The 22,836-nt window shown below is 40.2% G+C and overlaps 2 protein-coding genes across 2 annotated transcripts; one reads left to right on the top strand and one right to left on the bottom strand.

The window, feature by feature from the left end:
- The first annotated feature begins 1,522 nt into the window (after positions 1-1,522).
- LOC121763864 (3-hydroxy-3-methylglutaryl-coenzyme A reductase-like) lies at positions 1,523-21,634 on the top strand. The gene is made up of 2 exons (XM_042159952.1): positions 1,523-1,600; positions 19,832-21,634. Exons 1-2 carry the CDS (start codon positions 1,594-1,596, stop codon positions 21,505-21,507), a joined length of 1,683 nt encoding a protein of 560 aa, XP_042015886.1. The 5' UTR covers positions 1,523-1,593; the 3' UTR covers positions 21,508-21,634.
- On the bottom strand, positions 6,690-8,724 carry LOC121763865 (3-hydroxy-3-methylglutaryl-coenzyme A reductase-like). The gene has a single exon (XM_042159954.1). The coding sequence runs from the start codon at positions 8,497-8,499 to the stop codon at positions 6,817-6,819; it is 1,683 nt and encodes a 560-aa protein (XP_042015888.1). The 5' UTR covers positions 8,500-8,724; the 3' UTR covers positions 6,690-6,816.
- Positions 21,635-22,836: the final 1,202 nt, after the last annotated feature.

The following is a 22,836-nucleotide window of genomic DNA, read 5'->3' as shown; positions in this document are numbered from 1 at the left end:
ATTATGATATTTTTATTATTGTAAATTAATTTTTAAATTACCACGATTTAAGTAAATTTATTATGATATTTTCATGATTGTAAATTGATTTTTAAATTACCACGATTTATAGTACCAGAACTGCAACGTTATCTATTTAATTGGTTGCCAATTGAGTAGAGGGCGTTACACTCTTTGTTTTACGTGATATCATGGTTAATTTGGTTTATTCGGAATAAAATGATTTTTCAAGGTTTTGACCCAAATTGGGACTTCGAGAAGAAAATGTTAATCTTGCGCCTTCACTCGTGGATTAGGAGTTGGTGCCCAAGGTTGCAATCTGACTCACCTCATCAAAAGAAGATTTGATAAATATCAGAGCTTGGAACGGTGATTAAAAGTTGCAGGTTTGTTGCGTGGTGAAGCTCGGGGTTTGACTTTTCTATCTCCTCTTCTCTCTTCGGCTGCGTCTTTGGGCTGTTGTTGCTTTGGTTCTTGTTTGTGGTTTGTAGGCCTTTTTGTGTTAGTTGTTACTCTGTTTTTTTGCTTGCTTTTGATTCTCCTGTGTACATTGGACCTCTCCTCGCCTTATACGGTTTTGAGTCTTTCTCAATGCATCAAAAAAAATGGTAATTGTTCTCACATTCCACTAACTAATTCCACTCACATCTCATTTAAATATAATATACACAGAGACTATATTGATCAATATAAACAATTGTACAGTATCATTTTCTATTTAAACTAATTAGAAAATATTAACACATAACATATTTCGATATCGTTAGATAAATAAATAAAAAAAAATAGTGGTTCTTACTTATGTTTAAGAGCTGGTTCTAATTTAATTACTACATATACAATGTCAGAGTTAATTTCATGTATTGTGCTAATTAGATTCACTACCATTGTATTTGAATTGGAACATGCTATGAACATTAATGTTTATCAATTTAATTTAGATAGTAACCATATAAGAAGTTTGACTAATTAAAATCTAGTAGATCAATTAAAATTGAATAAAAAGTATATCAAATATGGACATGCATGTATAACATATTTAATTGATTTGTGCGATTAACTCTACCTGATTGAAATTTTCAATTCAAGTAATCTATGGTATTTTAGTGGAAAATTATAACGAAAATAAAAGTATTAGTTTTTGGCAGCATTAATTTTGGCCATATTTACCTATAGTTGAATGGGTGACACTAATAATGTTCAACTTGCAGTCTTTGCGCATATAATAGTAACACTCACTCATCACTTAGTTAGTTGCTTTCTATATTAGCAAATTTAAAATTAGGTACCCACGCTGAATGCATGCAATTAAATAGATTATTAAATTAATTTAACACTACTATAGCACGCCGAAAAACGGAATTCAATACATATACAACTTTCCATTTAATTGACGCGTAAATTCAATTAAAAATTACAATTTGAAACTAAATCGCACCTTCCTTTTGACCAACAATTTACCATATAAATACATCAGTAATCATTCAATTCAATTCACTACAAATTTCCAGTTCAAGCTTGCCAACAGTGGGAGTCCATCCTATTCTACCAATACCAACTGTCTCTCCCTTAACTCAGTGACATTACTCAAAAATGGAAGGCCGCCTCCGCCAGTCAAAGTCCAAGGCATCCGCCACCGCTGATGAGTCCTCATCCCTCAAGGCATCGGACGCCGTATCGCTACCGGTGTACCTGACAAACGCCTTCTTCTTCACTGTATTCTTCTCGGTGGTATACTTTCTGCTGCTCCGGTGGCGTGAGAAGATCCGTAACTCCACACCTCTCCACGTGGTTAGTCTCTCTGATATTGGAGCCATCGTGACGTTCGTGGCCTCATTCATCTACCTTGTCGGCTTCTTCGGCATCGGCTTCGTCCAGTCCATCATCATTCCCCGCGCTCCAGACGAGGAGGACGAATTCGAGCAGGTGATGGTGAAAGAGGATTCACCGAAACTCCCCTGCGCTGCCGCTCCCAAATCCGATGATGATATTCTTAAGATTTGTAAGAAGATTGAGGTTAGCGCCGACGACGAGGAAATTATCAAGTCTGTGGTGGAGGGGAAGATCCCCTCTTATGCCCTAGAATCGAAGCTGGGAGACTGCCGCCGTGCGGCCGCCATCCGCCGTGAGGCATTGCAACGCAACACAGGAAAATCCCTAGAGGGGCTGCCCTTGGAGGGCTTGGATTACGAGTCGATCCTTGGACAGTGCTGTGAAATGCCAGTAGGGTATGTGCAGATTCCAGTGGGCATTGCTGGGCCACTGTTGTTGGATGAATGTGAGTACTCGGTTCCAATGGCCACCACTGAGGGCTGTTTGGTAGCCAGCACCAACAGAGGGTGCAAGGCTATATATGCCTCTGGAGGGGCCACCAGCTCCCTTTACAGAGACGCCATGACAAGGGCTCCTGTCGTCCGATTCGGCTCTGCCAAGAGGGCTGCTGAGCTTAAGCTTTTCCTTGAAGATCCTCTTAATTTTGAGACCCTCTCCCTTGTCTTCAACAGCTCCAGCAGATTTGGAAGGCTGCAGAGCATCAAGTGCGCCGTCGCTGGCAAGAATCTCTACATTCGATTCTCATGCAGCACGGGCGACGCCATGGGAATGAATATGGTTTCTAAGGGTGTTCAAAACACCTTGGACTTCCTTACCAACCAGTTCCCTGATATGGATGTCATGGGTATTTCTGGAAACTACTGCTCCGATAAAAAGCCTGCTGCAGTCAACTGGATTGAAGGGCGTGGCAAGTCAGTTGTGTGTGAGGCCGTAATCCAAGGAGACATTGTCAATAAGGTGCTCAAGACTGATGTTGCTTCCTTGGTGGAGCTTAACATGCTTAAGAATCTCACTGGCTCCGCCGTGGCTGGAGCTCTTGGCGGCTTCAATGCTCATGCTAGCAACATTGTCTCTGCAATCTACATAGCCACCGGACAGGACCCAGCACAGAACATTGAGAGCTCCCACTGCATTACCATGATGGAAGCTGTCAACGATGGCAAGGACCTTCACGTCTCTGTCACCATGCCTTGTATTGAGGTTGGGACCGTAGGTGGTGGGACTCAACTCGCCTCTCAGTCCGCTTGCCTCAATCTTCTCGGTGTCAAGGGAGCCAATAAGGAGGCTCCTGGATCCAACGCCCGCCTTTTGGCCACCATTGTCGCCGGCTCAGTTCTTGCAGGAGAATTGTCTCTCATGTCTGCCATCGCAGCTGGCCAACTAGTCAAGAGCCATATGAAGTACAACAGGTCTAATAAAGATGTTGCTAATATCAAGTCTTGAGTTGATGAAAGAAATAGATTACCGAGACTCTTGTTTTCATGCAATAACAATCCTAACCATTGTAATAATGAAGGGAATAGACTCAATCAAATACTAGCTTAGATCTTCTTCTTTTTTAATTGTCGATTCTATTCAATCAGTTATTCTTTGGTAAAATGTGTCATTGGCCTTTGCTATTGTGTGTAAGGAACTCTATCAATTCAATAATATTTCGGGGATTTTTATTGTACGAAACTCGACCACCATTGTGTTGATAAAATGTTAATTGTATTTTTAGTTTACTTTGCTCAAACAACTACTACAACTGTTATTTTTACGCAAGGAATTGGGCCGGAACTAACCAAGACCGGGTGATTCTTTGTGACTAGTTTGTGTGTATGCACAATATCTCATCCGAATCCAAGAGTGCGTATTCTCCATTGATGGCAATGATCAAAAGTTCATGTATTGTTACATGTTCAACTTTAGAGGTATAAAACTCTCATAAATTACCAATTCACTATTTTTCTGCGTATATTATGCAATCGACATTCAATTTATAAAACGCAAAGTATTTTCGCATAATTTATTCCCTACAGTTCTACACAAAACTATATGCTCCCTTCGTCCCATAGAAATAGAACATTTGGCATCAACATGAGCTTTAATTTGTAATTGGTAAAGTAAGAGAGAATGAGAAAAAAGTAGTTGAAATTGTGTAGTGGGTTGTGGGGCCATAAATAATAAAGGAAAAAGAAGGAGAAAAAGGTTTCCACGAATGGATATGGACTATTTCTCTGGGACGGATAAAAAAGGAAATATGGTCTATTTCAATGGGACAGTGGGAGTACATTCGACCCAAAAAAAAATAGTTCAATAGTGAATCATATGTATAAGTTGGTAAAGCAAGAGAGTTATAGAAAGAAAAAGTAGTTGAAAAATTATTAGTGGAAGACGGTGTGATTACGTTCGACCCAAAAAAATAGTTTAGAAGTGAATGACATGTATAAGTTGGTAAAGCGAGAGAGTTATATAAAGAAAAAATAGTTGAAAATTTATTAGTGGAAAATGAGATGTCACTTAAGAGATAAATATACAATAAATAGGTGAGAATATTTTTGGTTGGCGACAAAACATGCATTTAGTAATTTTTGTTACAAAATTTTGCTCCTCCAAAACCTTGAAAACTGCGATAGAAATGCTTCAAGTGCAATGTTAGAGTTGCATTGTACACCAAAATGACGATGACAAACTTTCGCAAATATTGAGAGAATAAATGGTTCATGCACGTCTGATAAGTAAATGATACATTTGTGAGTACAAGTGTTATCGCCAAGAACTCAAAATGGCCTTCATGAGTTCCGAACGTTGTTTTGTAAATATCCTTTTATCTCATCCGAATTTTGTGATATCCAGATCTCAAATCAAGCTTTATGAAATGATGTGCAACACCAGCTCACCAAACAACTCGTCGATGTAGGGATGTGAAACCTATCATGGACTGTGGCTGCATTTAGTGCCCTATAGTCGACACACATGCAAGAAGAACCATACATTATGCAGATAAATAAATACGGTAGAAGAAAATGCAATTTGGCTTAACTGAATTGTGTTGTGCAAAAGCATTTCTTTAACTTAGTTTCTCTATTTCCAATTCTGATAGTAAGGATATATGTAAGGCCTCACATTTAGCCGCACTTTTGTATGACAAAAAAGTGATACTTTGACTTAAAAAGGCCTATGGGAAGGCCCACCAGAGGCTGAAATATGCTAGAAAACATGTGCAACAATCATAATTTATAATAGACTTAAGATTATGCAACTATATGTTATACAAATATTGAATCTTCAAAGCCTTTGTTCTCCCCATGTTGATCCTTCGATTAGCAGTCTATGTACTCATGATTCGAGACCGAGCACAATAACGTGGTGTGTGATGCTAAATGATATCATATGATACTCAATGATATCTTCAGATGCTAAACTATCCTATGATGCTAGATGTTATTATTTGATATTGTCCGAAGTAATTTATTTCTTTATATGTTGATAGTTGATAATGTGATTATATGGTTGATATACGTAGAATTTACATGGTTTTAGAGAGTAGTTTCGCAAGATTTGATCACATTTTTTCTTTGTTTGGCATGATGATAGTTGTTTCTGTATTAAACATATTTGATAATTTTGTAAAGATTATGTAGAAAAAGGTTCCAAAATATGTATAAAAGGCAAAAGGCAAAACTATAAACAAAATGGATGAATCTAACTAAGTCAGCAAGTCGTCCGATTTGCCTCATGTGCCAACCCAGCGGCTCGCCAACTTCGAAGGCACAACCAACCCAGAAACCCGTCGGGACTTAAGGATGATTGCATAATAGATGCGGCAACTCACCGAGTTAATCCCTTTCACGAGACTGTCGACCGCCAATTTTGCCTCATATTTGTTTTCCACATGACTTTGGCCCTAGGTATGAATAATCTTGGCACGAATCCCAAGAGAAATGACACAAACGCTCTCAAGCTATCCCCTGAGCAGTTTTAGCCTAGAATTTCTTAACTATGTCTCCTACTTACTTTGAGTCAAATAGACATCAGAATTAACGCCACTACTATATTAAGAAGTTGCATGCTAAATCATACAGATAAAAATAAAATCCATAAAGAAGAATTAAATTGCTATTAATAGGAAATTCATCGTCTAGAGAATAAAAATTCAAACAATTCATACTACAAATTAGGAGCAATACAAAAATTGGCCACATATGGCTTACGAATACCACCGTCGACAAATATTCAACTGGATGAGATAAAGACCAGTTTCAATTCTCTCTATTGTGGATCCCTAGGGTTCTCTATTCGGCAACGTAGGAGAAAAATAAAAGAAGAGAAAAATATGATGGAATGGGAGATTGAACAAAAGATGCTAATTATGACCCAAAGGACCCTTTTTACAAATGTGAAAAAGGTCTATATCTGATAGGATTTGAATTTTGAAGTCTATCTCAAGTAGGAAAGAGACTGGGCTTCGAAAGACAAGTATATTTCTAAATCCTGATTTTCAGCAAAATCCTATTAATAGTAGTCCTCACTGCCCAACTTTCGTAAACCAACCATAATTTTCTCTATCGAACTTTGATTGAGCCGTGTGAAGTAACTACACGAAGTTCTTTCGAAGATGGAGATGTTGATGGTCTTATGAAAGCATTTAGAGATCATATAGATACTGTCTTTCATGCACGGAGGGACTAATTAACATTTTATCCAACACAAGAGTGGTTGTCAAGTTTTATAGAGTACAGGAAATTCCCAAAATGTTATTAAATCGATAGAGTTCCTTATAGACAATAAGAAAGGCCAATGACACATTTTATTATTCTATGTTATTAAATCGATAGAGTTCCTTATAGATAATAAGAAAGGCCAATGACACATTTTATCAAAGAATAACTGGTTGAATAGAATCAACAATTGAAAAAAGAAGAAGATCTAAGCTAGTATTTGATTGAGATTGTTATTGCATGAAAACAAGAGTCTCGCTAATCTATTTCTTTCATCAACTCAAGACTTGATATTAGCAACATCTTTATTAGACCTGTTGTACTTCATATGGCTCTTGACTAGTTGGCCAGCTGCGATGGCAGACATGAGAGACAATTCTCCTGCAAGAACTGAGCCGGCGACAATGGTGGCCAAAAGGCGGGCGTTGGATCCAGGAGCCTCCTTATTGGCTCCCTTGACACCGAGAAGATTGAGGCAAGCGGACTGAGAGGCGAGTTGAGTCCCACCACCTACGGTCCCAACCTCAATACAAGGCATGATGACAGAGACGTGAAGGTCCTTGCCATCGTTGACAGCTTCCATCATGGTAATGCAGTGGGAGCTCTCAATGTTCTGTGCTGGGTCCTGTCCGGTGGCTATGTAGATTGCAGAGACAATGTTGCTAGCATGAGCATTGAAGCCGCCAAGAGCTCCAGCCACGGCGGAGCCAGTGAGATTCTTAAGCATGTTAAGCTCCACCAAGGAAGCAACATCAGTCTTGAGCACCTTATTGACAATGTCTCCTTGGATTACGGCCTCACACACAACTGACTTGCCACGCCCTTCAATCCAGTTGACTGCAGCAGGCTTTTTATCGGAGCAGTAGTTTCCAGAAATACCCATGACATCCATATCAGGGAACTGGTTGGTAAGGAAGTCCAAGGTGTTTTGAACACCCTTAGAAACCATATTCATTCCCATGGCGTCGCCCGTGCTGCATGAGAATCGAATGTAGAGATTCTTGCCAGCGACGGCGCACTTGATGCTCTGCAGCCTTCCAAATCTGCTGGAGCTGTTGAAGACAAGGGAGAGGGTCTCAAAATTAAGAGGATCTTCAAGGAAAAGCTTAAGCTCAGCAGCCCTCTTGGCAGAGCCGAATCGGACGACAGGAGCCCTTGTCATGGCGTCTCTGTAAAGGGAGCTGGTGGCCCCTCCAGAGGCATATATAGCCTTGCACCCTCTGTTGGTGCTGGCTACCAAACAGCCCTCAGTGGTGGCCATTGGAACCGAGTACTCACATTCATCCAACAACAGTGGCCCAGCAATGCCCACTGGAATCTGCACATACCCTACTGGCATTTCACAGCACTGTCCAAGGATCGACTCGTAATCCAAGCCCTCCAAGGGCAGCCCCTCTAGGGATTTTCCTGTGTTGCGTTGCAATGCCTCACGGCGGATGGCGGCCGCACGGCGGCAGTCTCCCAGCTTCGATTCTAGGGCATAAGAGGGGATCTTCCCCTCCACCACAGACTTGATAATTTCCTCGTCGTCGGCGCTAACCTCAATCTTCTTACAAATCTTAAGAATATCATCATCGGATTTGGGAGCGGCAGCGCAGGGGAGTTTCGGTGAATCCTCTTTCACCATCACCTGCTCGAATTCGTCCTCCTCGTCTGGAGCGCGGGGAATGATGATGGACTGGACGAAGCCGATGCCGAAGAAGCCGACAAGGTAGATGAATGAGGCCACGAACGTCACGATGGCTCCAATATCAGAGAGACTAACCACGTGGAGAGGTGTGGAGTTACGGATCTTCTCACGCCACCGGAGCAGCAGAAAGTATACCACCGAGAAGAATACAGTGAAGAAGAAGGCGTTTGTCAGGTACACCGGTAGCGATACGGCGTCCGATGCCTTGAGGGATGAGGACTCATCAGCGGTGGCGGATGCCTTGGACTTTGACTGGCGGAGGCGGCCTTCCATTTTTGAGTAATTAATGTTAAACTTAAAACTAATAGAACGGTGTTAGTGTTGTAGAGAAAGAGAGTGCAGAAAAGGAATAGACTGCACAACTCACTGCTTGAATTGGAAATTTTTGGTGTGGATTGAATTGAACTGAATGCTTAACGATGATGTATTTATATGATGAATTTGATGGTCAAACGGAAGGTGCGGAGCTATTTTGCGAAGCCATGAAAGTTGTGCTGCAATTTGTAGTCTTTAATTGAATTTTGGGTGCGAATGAAATAAAATATTCGGTGTATTGAACGTGTAATCATGACTAATTGTTTACAGAATGGTCAAAAGGAAGGTGCTGTGATGCTGGTTCTGCTCGCAAATGGAATTTGATGAATATTCAAATGCTTTAAAGTCCATTCAATCCGCGGGGGTCCATTATTTTCAAAGCAAGTCAGTAACTGATGTAGTGAGTCCAGTGATATTGCCGCAAAAAAGGCGATTCTGTCGTCTCGGCGGCCCGACATCATATAAGAGGGTTCAATCAGGATACACGGTAATCCGTTATGGGGGAGGCCTAACCCACTGGGGACCAGAAGCCCATCTTCCAAGGCCGTTACAGGGAAGGCCGTTACAGGGGAGGCCTATGAAGTCTACTTACCATTTATTGCGAAAAGTGAAAGTGGACAATTAATTGGGGGATGGAGGGATGAAAATGGCAAAAGTGGACAATTAATAGAGGATGAAGGAAGTATTACATTTGGATGAAGATACAAGATTTTGGAAAATGTTGTTTTATATGTTAAGTGGAGAGAAGATATATTTTTATATATCAATATAAGAGAAAACAAATGTTGTTTTATATATTAAGCAAAAAGAAAACATATTTTTATATATCAATTTCTAATAAAAAGTGAAACAGAGTAAAAAAGGAAAGTATAGCATACACTTTGAAGTAGATGGAATATTATTTTTATTCTGTCTTCTGCAATATAGTTTAGAGTCATTCAATTAGTTAATTATTTTTATATTGTCGCTAGATGGAATATTATTTTTATTCTATCTTCTGCAATATGGTTTAGAGTCATTCAATTAGTTTTTTTTTTTTAAAAAACACCCGTTGTAGGCGGGGGGTTTAGGCAGACCCCCAACCTGTGAATAAAACCGAAATATAAAGTTCCAAAAATATGATCTTAGCCCAAAAATGACTATGATCCAAAAAAGGAGCATGAAAAAGCAAATCGGAGTTCCCACAAGCCGGGAACCTCCATCCTATCATCAAAAAGCTATGAGCTAAATAAACAAAAATGAGGAGCGAATAAAACATAAAGTGACCCAACATGTGACCAGGGTCAATCCACATCTCTGCGGCGGAAGCGGAAGTTAGGATATCCCAGCTGGTCCATCCTAACCAGCGACTTCAGATACCGAGGCGCAGAGATTGGATCATAGTAAGTAAGGGCAGGGGTCTGAACCCCTCTACCTGTAAGGAAATCGGCTGCCCGGTTCCCTTCTCTGTAGATGTGTGAGAACCGAACATGCCGCTGAGAAGTCATGCTCCGGATCAAAGCCATGTGATGTCTAAGATCCTCAGCGCCAAGCTGTCCAGTTGACATCAAGGTAACCAGAGCCGCTGAGCCAAGCTCAATCCAAATGTGTGTAGAAAGCTCCATAGCCATCTCGAGACCCCGAATCAGAGCCAACAGCTCCGTCTCAAAGCTCGATGATGCGGCTATCGGAGCGCAGAAGTCCTCCGTCAGAGCCTTGCACCAATCCTCCATCCCCCACCTCCAGTGTCGATGTAGAGAAGGCACCGTCAGTGTTTAGCTTCACCCAAGGGGCATCAGGGGGATGCCATAGGACCATGAATGACCGCAGAACACGCTGTCTGGGGGAGATAGGCATGAAATCAACCGACAACGAACATCCCCTCTAGTGGGTCGTGGTGATCTTGCCGGCCAAAACAAGCACATGCAGGTGGTGAGTGACCTGCCAAATAACATGAGATTGACGAAAAGGCCGACCGCCATGCTTGCAGCCGTTCCTCTCCGTCCAAAGAAACCAAGCAATCAAACTGGGTACAAGAAACCTAATATGTAAGGCGGGCGCCCTCTGGAAAGAGGACCTCCGCCAGTGACCTAGTCTAAGTGCAATATCAGTGCTCGTGTGAATCGGTGTGTGCGAGGAAGGAAACCAGGCATCGAAATACTCCCATACAGAAATCGCCGACTGACTCTAAAAAAAGACATGGCTAAGAGACTCGACCGAAGGAGACCGACAACACTGACACCTAGACGCTAACTCAATCCCCCTCCTCAGCAACTTTTCATCCACCGGCAGCCTACCAAACAACAACCTCCAAATGAACACCGAGATGGTAGGGGTCAACCCTTGATTCCAGATAAGCCCAAAAATCTCCCTCTTTGGCAGTCTAGTCCGGATGCTCTCCCAGGCAGAGGTCACAAAGAACTCGCCATGGCTAGTCAGACTCCATCGCCTCACATCCTTCGCCCCCAACTCGATCGGCGTGGCTCTGATCTGTTCTATCACATCTAGAGGTACGCCAAACCTTAAAGATAAACTATGTAGCATATCTTCATCCCATGCATGCTCATGTCAATATGATACAACGGCCTGAGATTGAGGATGATCATTTCCCGGGACGCACAAACTCCGGATGGGGCTAGCTAGCCCCAAGCCAGACATCATCCCAGAAGCTGATCTTCCCCTCACCCAAGGACCAACGAATATAATCATGCATGTATGACCAAATACGACGCAAACGATTCAGTGGAATATGAGATCCACTACTAAAAGTAAAATATATTTCTTAACATAAATTTTAAGAAATGTAAAATATATATTTGAAAAAATTAGCAGAATTTGCACGAGACATACTTTTATATATTATTTACTATTATAATAAAATGTGAGTAAAAAGATTTAGTGGAATATGAGATCCACTACTAAAAGTAGTAACAATAAAGTAGGACGATTAATAAGGTACAGACCAAGACGGAAAGTCGAGACACATAATGGGGGACAAAGCCACAAGGGAGTCACCAATCGTGAAAGTTACGTACTCATTTCGTCCCTTTAAAATAGGGACACGGGACGGCCCAAGAATTAACACACACTCCCTTCATCCTACAATAGGAGTCATATTACATATTTTAAGAAATGTAAAAAATAGTGGGTTGGAAAAGTTAGAGGAATTATGATGTCCACTTTTTTATATTAATTTTATAATAGAATGGGGGTTAATTGAGATAGTGGAATGCATGACCTACTTACCATTTATTGTAAAAGTGAAATGTGACTCTTATTGTGGGACGGACCGAAATGGCAAACTATGACTCTTATTATAGGTTAGAGGAAATAATTGGTAAAGTAAGAGAGAGAATGGAAGATTAGTTAAAATAGTGTTAGTGAATAATGAGACTCGCATTATTATTACTGTTTAAAGATGGACTCTAGTGGTATAAGTTATAAATTAATTGATGTACATGAATAATGAGTTATAAAAAACTTTCCATAAATAGCCATGATGTGGCGATCCATATTTTAGCGCTGCAAGGGAGGAGTATTCATAGATGTTGCTATTGCTTTGAGCTATCCCAGCGCATGATAAAAACTAGAATACAAATTACGCGAATTACGTGCACTTCATTTTATATTTCTATCTTTTGGTATTATGATGAATCCATCGAGCTTGGTTAAAACGAGATTAAGTACATAACGAAGATCGGAGATTCAGAGCCAAGCTGATGGCATGATGTAGTCATTGGTTTGCCGCCAAGTCGGACATTGCCGAACTCAGTGGTCCGCCGGGGAGTCACCGAAAAAAGAGATCACGCCAGCGATCGGTTGAGTTAGTCGTACAGTGAACTCAGTGGTCCGCTGAGTTAGTCGAACATATCCGATTTCGCTCAAAATTTGAATCTATCTTATCCTTTGCATTTCAAGTTTAAACTAATTCGAAGAGGACGATTTCCAGCCATAATTCAACATTACATATCTATTATTTCATGGACGGAGGGAGTATTTTTTTTATGATGGACTGAGTATTTATTTTTGTTATCAAAATCTGATTTTATTTTATTCGTTACTGTGGATAATGCGTTTGATATTATGACAAACTACTAAATGATCAAGTGGTATGCAATTCTCTTTAAATTAATTGGAAAATATTGACGCCTGACATATTTTGATATCTTTAGATCAATAAATGCAATAAATATTTTGACATATTTTGTTTCTTTAGATCAATAAATGCAATAAAATACAATAAATATTTTAACATATTTTGTTACGGTATGTGATTGAGCATAAAATGAAATATAATCTGATAAGTATTTAGAATATATATTATGTTGTTGAGATGATCGAAAATTTTGAGACGTAAGACTATATGCTTTGAATTTTATTAGATCAAATTAATTATGAATATAAGATCAAATATTGATTCGATGCATAATATGATGTGAATCATTGGAGATTTTCTTTAAGTACTCCATAAATAGAAATGTAGAATTAAAACTAGAAAATAAAACTAGACAATGAAATAGAACTATAAATAGAGTTTATAGAATAAAATGGAGACCATGAGATTAATAGGAGTTGTATATGATAAAGAAATAAGTCAAGAGGCTTCTCTGCATTGGTTGGAAAGGGAGATAGTATATGAATAGTAAATGAAACATATGATATTAAATGGGTTATACTTGGATTATATGAAGATAATTGTTTGAATTGAATCATAGTCGATAATTAAATAGTAATGGTATTTTGTAAATTGGAGTGCATTTAAATATGGTTGTGTCCCATGCTTGGTTCATTTAGTGTGTATAATTGGTATGTCATACTACTGCGGTGGTGCTACATAAAATAAAAAAAAATGTGATGTTCCTCATATAGGGACTATACGATATGATGTGACTTTCGCCTTATATGGGCTATATGCGCCCGCTGTTGGGCTATATGTGGCTTTCGCCCTATACGGGCTATATGCGCCCGCTATTGGGCTATATGGTATGACCGGCTCTCGCCCTATAAGGGCTATATGCGCCCTCTATTGGGCTATATAGTATGACGTGGCTTTCGCCCTATACGGGCTATATGCGCCCGCTATTGGGCTATATGGTATGACCGGCTCTCGCCCTATACGAGCTATATGCACCCGCTATTGGGTTGTATGGTATGACATGACTTTCGCCTTATAAGGGCTGTAAGTGTTTGCTATTGGACTAAATGGTTGTTGTTGCGTACCCATATTTATACTGAACATGTTAATCGATTTTATGTGACTTCATGCTTGGATATAGGTGCAATATGTGTGACAAGCAATGACTGTGGGATATTGTTGAGAAATATATGTCTTGTGAGTCAATGTTATACTATTCGATCCAACTAGTGCTGATACATACATATTTATAAGTAAATTCATTATGATATTTTTATTATTGTAAATTAATTTTTAAATTACCACGATTTAAGTAAATTTATTATGATATTTTCATGATTGTAAATTGATTTTTAAATTACCACGATTTATAGTACCAGAACTGCAACGTTATCTATTTAATTTGTTGCCAATTGAGTAGAGGGCGTTACACTCTTTGTTTTACGTGATATCATGGTTAATTTGGTTTATTCGGAATAAAATGATTTTTCAAGGTTTTGACCCAAATTTGGTTCAAAACCTTGAAAAATCATTTTATTCCGAATAAACCAAATCAACCATGATATCACGTAAAACAAAGAGTGTAACGCCCTCTACTCAATTGGCAACCAATTAAATAGATAACGTTGCAGTTCTGGTACTATAAATCGTGGTGATTTAAAAATCAATTTACAATCATGAAAATATCATAATAAATTTACTTAAATCGTGGTAATTTAAAAATTAATTTACAATCATAAAAATATCATAATGAATTTACTTATAAATATGTATGTATCAGCACTAGTTGGATCGAATAGTATAACATTGACTCACACGACATATATAATTCTCAACAATATCCCACAGTCATTGCTTGTCACACATATTGTACCTATATCCAAGCATGAAGTCACATAAAATCGATTAACATGTTCAGTATAAATATGGGTACGCAACAACAACCATTTAGTCCAATAGCAAGCACTTACATCCCTTATAAGGCGAAAGTCATGTCATACCATACAACCCAATAGCGGGTGCATATAGCCCGTATAGGGCGAGAGCCGGTCATACCATATAGCCCAATAGCGGGCGCATATAGCCCGTATAGGGCGAAAGCCGCGTCATACTATATAGCCCAATAGAGGGCGCATATAGCCCTTATAGGGCGAGAGCCGGTCATACCATATAGCCCAATAGCGGGCGCATATAGCCCGTATAGGGCGAAAGCCACATATAGCCCAACAGCGGGCGCATATAGCCCATATAAGGCGAAAGTCACATCATATCGTATAGTCCCTATATGAGGAACATCACATTTTTTTTTATTTTATGTAGCACCACCGCAGTAGTATGACATACCAATTATACACACTAAATGAACCAAGCATGGGACACAACCATATTTAAATGCACTCCAATTTACAAAATACCATTACTATTTAATTATCGACTATGATTCAATTCAAACAATTATCTTCATATAATCCAAGTATAACCCATTTAATATCATATGTTTCATTTACTATTCATATACTATCTCCCTTTCCAACCAATGCAGAGAAGCCTCTTGACTTATTTCTTTATCATATACAACTCCTATTAATCTCATGGTCTCCATTTTATTCTATAAACTCTATTTATAGTTCTATTTCATTGTCTAGTTTTATTTTCTAGTTTTAATTCTACATTTCTATTTATGGAGTACTTAAAGAAAATCTCCAATGATTCACATCATATTATGCATCGAATCAATATTTGATCTTATATTCATAATTAATTTGATCTAATAAAATTCAAAGCATATAGTCTTACGTCTCAAAATTTTCGATCATCTCAACAACATAATATATATTCTAAATACTTATCAGATTATATTTCATTTTATGCTCAATCACATACCGTAACAAAATATGTTAAAATATTTATTGTATTTTATTGCATTTATTGATCTAAAGAAACAAAATATGTCAAAATATTTATTGCATTTATTGATCTAAAGATATCAAAATATGTCAGGCGTCAATATTTTCCAATTAATTTAAAGAGAATTGCATACCACTTGATCATTTAGTAGTTTGTCATAATATCAAACGCATTATCCACAGTAACGAATAAAATAAAATCAGATTTTGATAACAAAAATAAATACTCAGTCCATCATAAAAAAAATACTCCCTCCGTCCATGAAATAATAGATATGTAATGTTGAATTATGGCTGGAAATCGTCCTCTTCGAATTAGTTTAAACTTGAAATGCAAAGGATAAGATAGATTCAAATTTTGAGCGAAATCGGATATGTTCGACTAACTCAGCGGACCACTGAGTTCACTGTACGACTAACTCAACCGATCGCTGGCGTGATCTCTTTTTTCGGTGACTCCCCGGCGGACCACTGAGTTCGGCAATGTCCGACTTGGCGGCAAACCAATGACTACATCATGCCATCAGCTTGGCTCTGAATCTCCGATCTTCGTTATGTACTTAATCTCGTTTTAACCAAGCTCGATGGATTCATCATAATACCAAAAGATAGAAATATAAAATGAAGTGCACGTAATTCGCGTAATTTGTATTCTAGTTTTTATCATGCGCTGGGATAGCTCAAAGCAATAGCAACATCTATGAATACTCCTCCCTTGCAGCGCTAAAATATGGATCGCCACATCATGGCTATTTATGGAAAGTTTTTTATAACTCATTATTCATGTACATCAATTAATTTATAACTTATACCACTAGAGTCCATCTTTAAACAGTAATAATAATGCGAGTCTCATTATTCACTAACACTATTTTAACTAATCTTCCATTCTCTCTCTTACTTTACCAATTATTTCCTCTAACCTATAATAAGAGTCATAGTTTGCCATTTCGGTCCGTCCCACAATAAGAGTCACATTTCACTTTTACAATAAATGGTAAGTAGGTCATGCATTCCACTATCTCAATTAACCCCCATTCTATTATAAAATTAATATAAAAAAGTGGACATCATAATTCCTCTAACTTTTCCAACCCACTATTTTTTACATTTCTTAAAATATGTAATATGACTCCTATTGTAGGATGAAGGGAGTGTGTGTTAATTCTTGGGCCGTCCCGTGTCCCTATTTTAAAGGGACGAAATGAGTACGTAACTTTCACGATTGGTGACTCCCTTGTGGCTTTGTCCCCCATTATGTGTCTCGACTTTCCGTCTTGGTCTGTACCTTATTAATCGTCCTACTTTATTGTTACTACTTTTAGTAGTGGATCTCATATTCCACTAAATCTTTTTACTCACATTTTATTATAATAGTAAATAATATATAAAAGTATGTCTCGTGCAAATTCTGCTAATTTTTTCAAATATATATTTTACATTTCTTAAAATTTATGTTAAGAAATATATTTTACTTTTAGTAGTGGATCTCATATTCCACTGAATCGTTTGCGTCGTATTTGGTCATACATGCATGATTATATTCGTTGGTCCTTGGGTGAGGGGAAGATCAGCTTCTGGGATGATGTCTGGCTTGGGGCTAGCTAGCCCCATCCGGAGTTTGTGCGTCCCGGGAAATGATCATCCTCAATCTCAGGCCGTTGTATCATATTGACATGAGCATGCATGGGATGAAGATATGCTACATAGTTTATCTTTAAGGTTTGGCGTACCTCTAGATGTGATAGAACAGATCAGAGCCACGCCGATCGAGTTGGGGGCGAAGGATGTGAGGCGATGGAGTCTGACTAGCCATGGCGAGTTCTTTGTGACCTCTGCCTGGGAGAGCATCCGGACTAGACTGCCAAAGAGGGAGATTTTTGGGCTTATCTGGAATCAAGGGTTGACCCCTACCATCTCGGTGTTCATTTGGAGGTTGTTGTTTGGTAGGCTGCCGGTGGATGAAAAGTTGCTGAGGAGGGGGATTGAGTTAGCGTCTAGGTGTCAGTGTTGTCGGTCTCCTTCGGTCGAGTCTCTTAGCCATGTCTTTTTTTAGAGTCAGTCGGCGATTTCTGTATGGGAGTATTTCGATGCCTGGTTTCCTTCCTCGCACACACCGATTCACACGAGCACTGATATTGCACTTAGACTAGGTCACTGGCGGAGGTCCTCTTTCCAGAGGGCGCCCGCCTTACATATTAGGTTTCTTGTACCCAGTTTGATTGCTTGGTTTCTTTGGACGGAGAGGAACGGCTGCAAGCATGGCGGTCGGCCTTTTCGTCAATCTCATGTTATTTGGCAGGTCACTCACCACCTGCATGTGCTTGTTTTGGCCGGCAAGATCACCACGACCCACTAGAGGGGATGTTCGTTGTCGGTTGATTTCATGCCTATCTCCCCCAGACAGCGTGTTCTGCGGTCATTCATGGTCCTATGGCATCCCCCTGATGCCCCTTGGGTGAAGCTAAACACTGACGGTGCCTTCTCTACATCGACACTGGAGGTGGGGGATGGAGGATTGGTGCAAGGCTCTGACGGAGGACTTCTGCGCTCCGATAGCCGCATCATCGAGCTTTGAGACGGAGCTGTTGGCTCTGATTCGGGGTCTCGAGATGGCTATGGAGCTTTCTACACACATTTGGATTGAGCTTGGCTCAGCGGCTCTGGTTACCTTGATGTCAACTGGACAGCTTGGCGCTGAGGATCTTAGACATCACATGGCTTTGATCCGGAGCATGACTTCTCAGCGGCATGTTCGGTTCTCACACATCTACAGAGAAGGGAACCGGGCAGCCGATTTCCTTACAGGTAGAGGGGTTCAGACCCCTGCCCTTACTTACTATGATCCAATCTCTGCGCCTCGGTATCTGAAGTCGCTGGTTAGGATGGACCAGCTGGGATATCCTAACTTCCGCTTCCGCCGCAGAGATGTGGATTGACCCTGGTCACATGTTGGGTCACTTTATGTTTTATTCGCTCCTCATTTTTGTTTATTTAGCTCATAGCTTTTTGATGATAGGATGGAGGTTCCCGGCTTGTGGGAACTCCGATTTGCTTTTTCATGCTCCTTTTTTGGATCATAGTCATTTTTGGGCTAAGATCATATTTTTGGAACTTTATATTTCGGTTTTATTCACAGGTTGGGGGTCTGCCTAAACCCCCCGCCTACAACGGGTGTTTTTTAAAAAAAAAAACTAATTGAATGACTCTAAACCATATTGCAGAAGATAGAATAAAAATAATATTCCATCTAGCGACAATATAAAAATAATTAACTAATTGAATGACTCTAAACTATATTGCAGAAGACAGAATAAAAATAATATTCCATCTACTTCAAAGTGTATGCTATACTTTCCTTTTTTACTCTGTTTCACTTTTTATTAGAAATTGATATATAAAAATATGTTTTCTTTTTGCTTAATATATAAAACAACATTTGTTTTCTCTTATATTGATATATAAAAATATATCTTCTCTCCACTTAACATATAAAACAACATTTTCCAAAATCTTGTATCTTCATCCAAATGTAATACTTCCTTCATCCTCTATTAATTGTCCACTTTTGCCATTTTCATCCCTCCATCCCCCAATTAATTGTCCACTTTCACTTTTCGCAATAAATGGTAAGTAGACTTCATAGGCCTCCCCTGTAACGGCCTTCCCTGTAACGGCCTTGGAAGATGGGCTTCTGGTCCCCAGTGGGTTAGGCCTCCCCCATAACGGATTACCGTGTATCCTGATTGAACCCTCTTATATGATGTCGGGCCGCCGAGACGACAGAATCGCCTTTTTTGCGGCAATATCACTGGACTCACTACATCAGTTACTGACTTGCTTTGAAAATAATGGACCCCCGCGGATTGAATGGACTTTAAAGCATTTGAATATTCATCAAATTCCATTTGCGAGCAGAACCAGCATCACAGCACCTTCCTTTTGACCATTCTGTAAACAATTAGTCATGATTACACGTTCAATACACCGAATATTTTATTTCATTCGCACCCAAAATTCAATTAAAGACTACAAATTGCAGCACAACTTTCATGGCTTCGCAAAATAGCTCCGCACCTTCCGTTTGACCATCAAATTCATCATATAAATACATCATCGTTAAGCATTCAGTTCAATTCAATCCACACCAAAAATTTCCAATTCAAGCAGTGAGTTGTGCAGTCTATTCCTTTTCTGCACTCTCTTTCTCTACAACACTAACACCGTTCTATTAGTTTTAAGTTTAACATTAATTACTCAAAAATGGAAGGCCGCCTCCGCCAGTCAAAGTCCAAGGCATCCGCCACCGCTGATGAGTCCTCATCCCTCAAGGCATCGGACGCCGTATCGCTACCGGTGTACCTGACAAACGCCTTCTTCTTCACTGTATTCTTCTCGGTGGTATACTTTCTGCTGCTCCGGTGGCGTGAGAAGATCCGTAACTCCACACCTCTCCACGTGGTTAGTCTCTCTGATATTGGAGCCATCGTGACGTTCGTGGCCTCATTCATCTACCTTGTCGGCTTCTTCGGCATCGGCTTCGTCCAGTCCATCATCATTCCCCGCGCTCCAGACGAGGAGGACGAATTCGAGCAGGTGATGGTGAAAGAGGATTCACCGAAACTCCCCTGCGCTGCCGCTCCCAAATCCGATGATGATATTCTTAAGATTTGTAAGAAGATTGAGGTTAGCGCCGACGACGAGGAAATTATCAAGTCTGTGGTGGAGGGGAAGATCCCCTCTTATGCCCTAGAATCGAAGCTGGGAGACTGCCGCCGTGCGGCCGCCATCCGCCGTGAGGCATTGCAACGCAACACAGGAAAATCCCTAGAGGGGCTGCCCTTGGAGGGCTTGGATTACGAGTCGATCCTTGGACAGTGCTGTGAAATGCCAGTAGGGTATGTGCAGATTCCAGTGGGCATTGCTGGGCCACTGTTGTTGGATGAATGTGAGTACTCGGTTCCAATGGCCACCACTGAGGGCTGTTTGGTAGCCAGCACCAACAGAGGGTGCAAGGCTATATATGCCTCTGGAGGGGCCACCAGCTCCCTTTACAGAGACGCCATGACAAGGGCTCCTGTCGTCCGATTCGGCTCTGCCAAGAGGGCTGCTGAGCTTAAGCTTTTCCTTGAAGATCCTCTTAATTTTGAGACCCTCTCCCTTGTCTTCAACAGCTCCAGCAGATTTGGAAGGCTGCAGAGCATCAAGTGCGCCGTCGCTGGCAAGAATCTCTACATTCGATTCTCATGCAGCACGGGCGACGCCATGGGAATGAATATGGTTTCTAAGGGTGTTCAAAACACCTTGGACTTCCTTACCAACCAGTTCCCTGATATGGATGTCATGGGTATTTCTGGAAACTACTGCTCCGATAAAAAGCCTGCTGCAGTCAACTGGATTGAAGGGCGTGGCAAGTCAGTTGTGTGTGAGGCCGTAATCCAAGGAGACATTGTCAATAAGGTGCTCAAGACTGATGTTGCTTCCTTGGTGGAGCTTAACATGCTTAAGAATCTCACTGGCTCCGCCGTGGCTGGAGCTCTTGGCGGCTTCAATGCTCATGCTAGCAACATTGTCTCTGCAATCTACATAGCCACCGGACAGGACCCAGCACAGAACATTGAGAGCTCCCACTGCATTACCATGATGGAAGCTGTCAACGATGGCAAGGACCTTCACGTCTCTGTCACCATGCCTTGTATTGAGGTTGGGACCGTAGGTGGTGGGACTCAACTCGCCTCTCAGTCCGCTTGCCTCAATCTTCTCGGTGTCAAGGGAGCCAATAAGGAGGCTCCTGGATCCAACGCCCGCCTTTTGGCCACCATTGTCGCCGGCTCAGTTCTTGCAGGAGAATTGTCTCTCATGTCTGCCATCGCAGCTGGCCAACTAGTCAAGAGCCATATGAAGTACAACAGGTCTAATAAAGATGTTGCTAATATCAAGTCTTGAGTTGATGAAAGAAATAGATTAGCGAGACTCTTGTTTTCATGCAATAACAATCTCAATCAAATACTAGCTTAGATCTTCTTCTTTTTTCAATTGTTGATTCTATTCAACCAGTTATTCTTTGATAAAATGTGTCATTGGCCTTTCTTATTGTCTATAAGGAACTCTATCGATTTAATAACATAGAATAATAAAATGTGTCATTGGCATTTCTTATTGTCTATAAGGAACTCTATCGATTTAATAACATTTTGGGAATTTCCTGTACTCTATAAAACTTGACAACCACTCTTGTGTTGGATAAAATGTTAATTAGTCCCTCCGTGCATGAAAGACAGTATCTATATGATCTCTAAATGCTTTCATAAGACCATCAACATCTCCATCTTCGAAAGAACTTCGTGTAGTTACTTCACACGGCTCAATCAAAGTTCGATAGAGAAAATTATGGTTGGTTTACGAAAGTTAGGCAGTGAGGTCTACTATTAATAGGATTTTGCTGAAAATCATGATTTAGAAATATACTTGTCTTTCGAAGCCCAGTCTCTTTCCTACTTGAGATAGACTTCAAAATTCAAATCCTATCAGATATAGACCTTTTTCACATTTGTAAAAAGGGTCCTTTGGGTCATAATTAGCATCTTTTGTTCAATCTCCCATTCCATCATATTTTTCTCTTCTTTTATTTTTCTCATACGTTGCCGAATAGAGAACCCTAGGGATCCACAAAAGAGAGAATTGAAACTGGTCTTTATCTCATCCAGTTGAATATTTGTCGACGGTGGTATTCGTAAGCCATATGTGGCCAATTTTTGTATTGCTCCTAATTTGTAGTATGAATTGTTTGAATTTTTATTCTCTAGACGATGAATTTCCTATTAATAGCAATTTAATTCTTCTTTATGGATTTTATTTTTATCTGTATGATTTAGCATGCAACTTCTTAATATAGTAGTGGCGTTAATTCTGATGTCTCTTTGACTCAAAGTAAGTAGCAGACATAGTTAAGAAATTCTAGGCTAAAACTGCTCAGGGGATAGCTTGAGAGCGTTTGTGTCATTTCTCTTGGGATTCGTGCCAAGATTATTCATACCTAGGGCCAAAGTCATGTGGAAAACAAATATGAGGCAAAATTGGCAGTCGACAGTCTCGTGAAAGGGATTAACTCGGTGAGTTGCCGCATCTATTATGCAATCATCCTTAAGTCCCGACGGGTTGCTGGGTTGGTTGTGCCTGCGAAGTTGGCGAGCCGCTGGGTTGGCACATGAGGCAAATCGGGCGACTTGCTGACTTAGTTAGATTCATCCATTTTGTTTATAGTTTTGCCTTTTG

Source organism: Salvia splendens, chromosome 14 (assembly GCF_004379255.2).
Source record: "Salvia splendens isolate huo1 chromosome 14, SspV2, whole genome shotgun sequence".
Lineage (NCBI taxonomy): Eukaryota > Viridiplantae > Streptophyta > Magnoliopsida > Lamiales > Lamiaceae > Salvia > Salvia splendens.
Note: the sequence above shows the minus strand (reverse complement) of the source record. Positions and strands in the feature narration are given on the sequence as shown.

Excerpts from the sequence above, each read along its gene's own strand:
- LOC121763865 (XM_042159954.1), bottom strand. The coding sequence starts at position 8,499 with ATGGAAGGCCGCCTCCGCCAGTCAAAGTCCAAGGCATCCGCCACCGCT.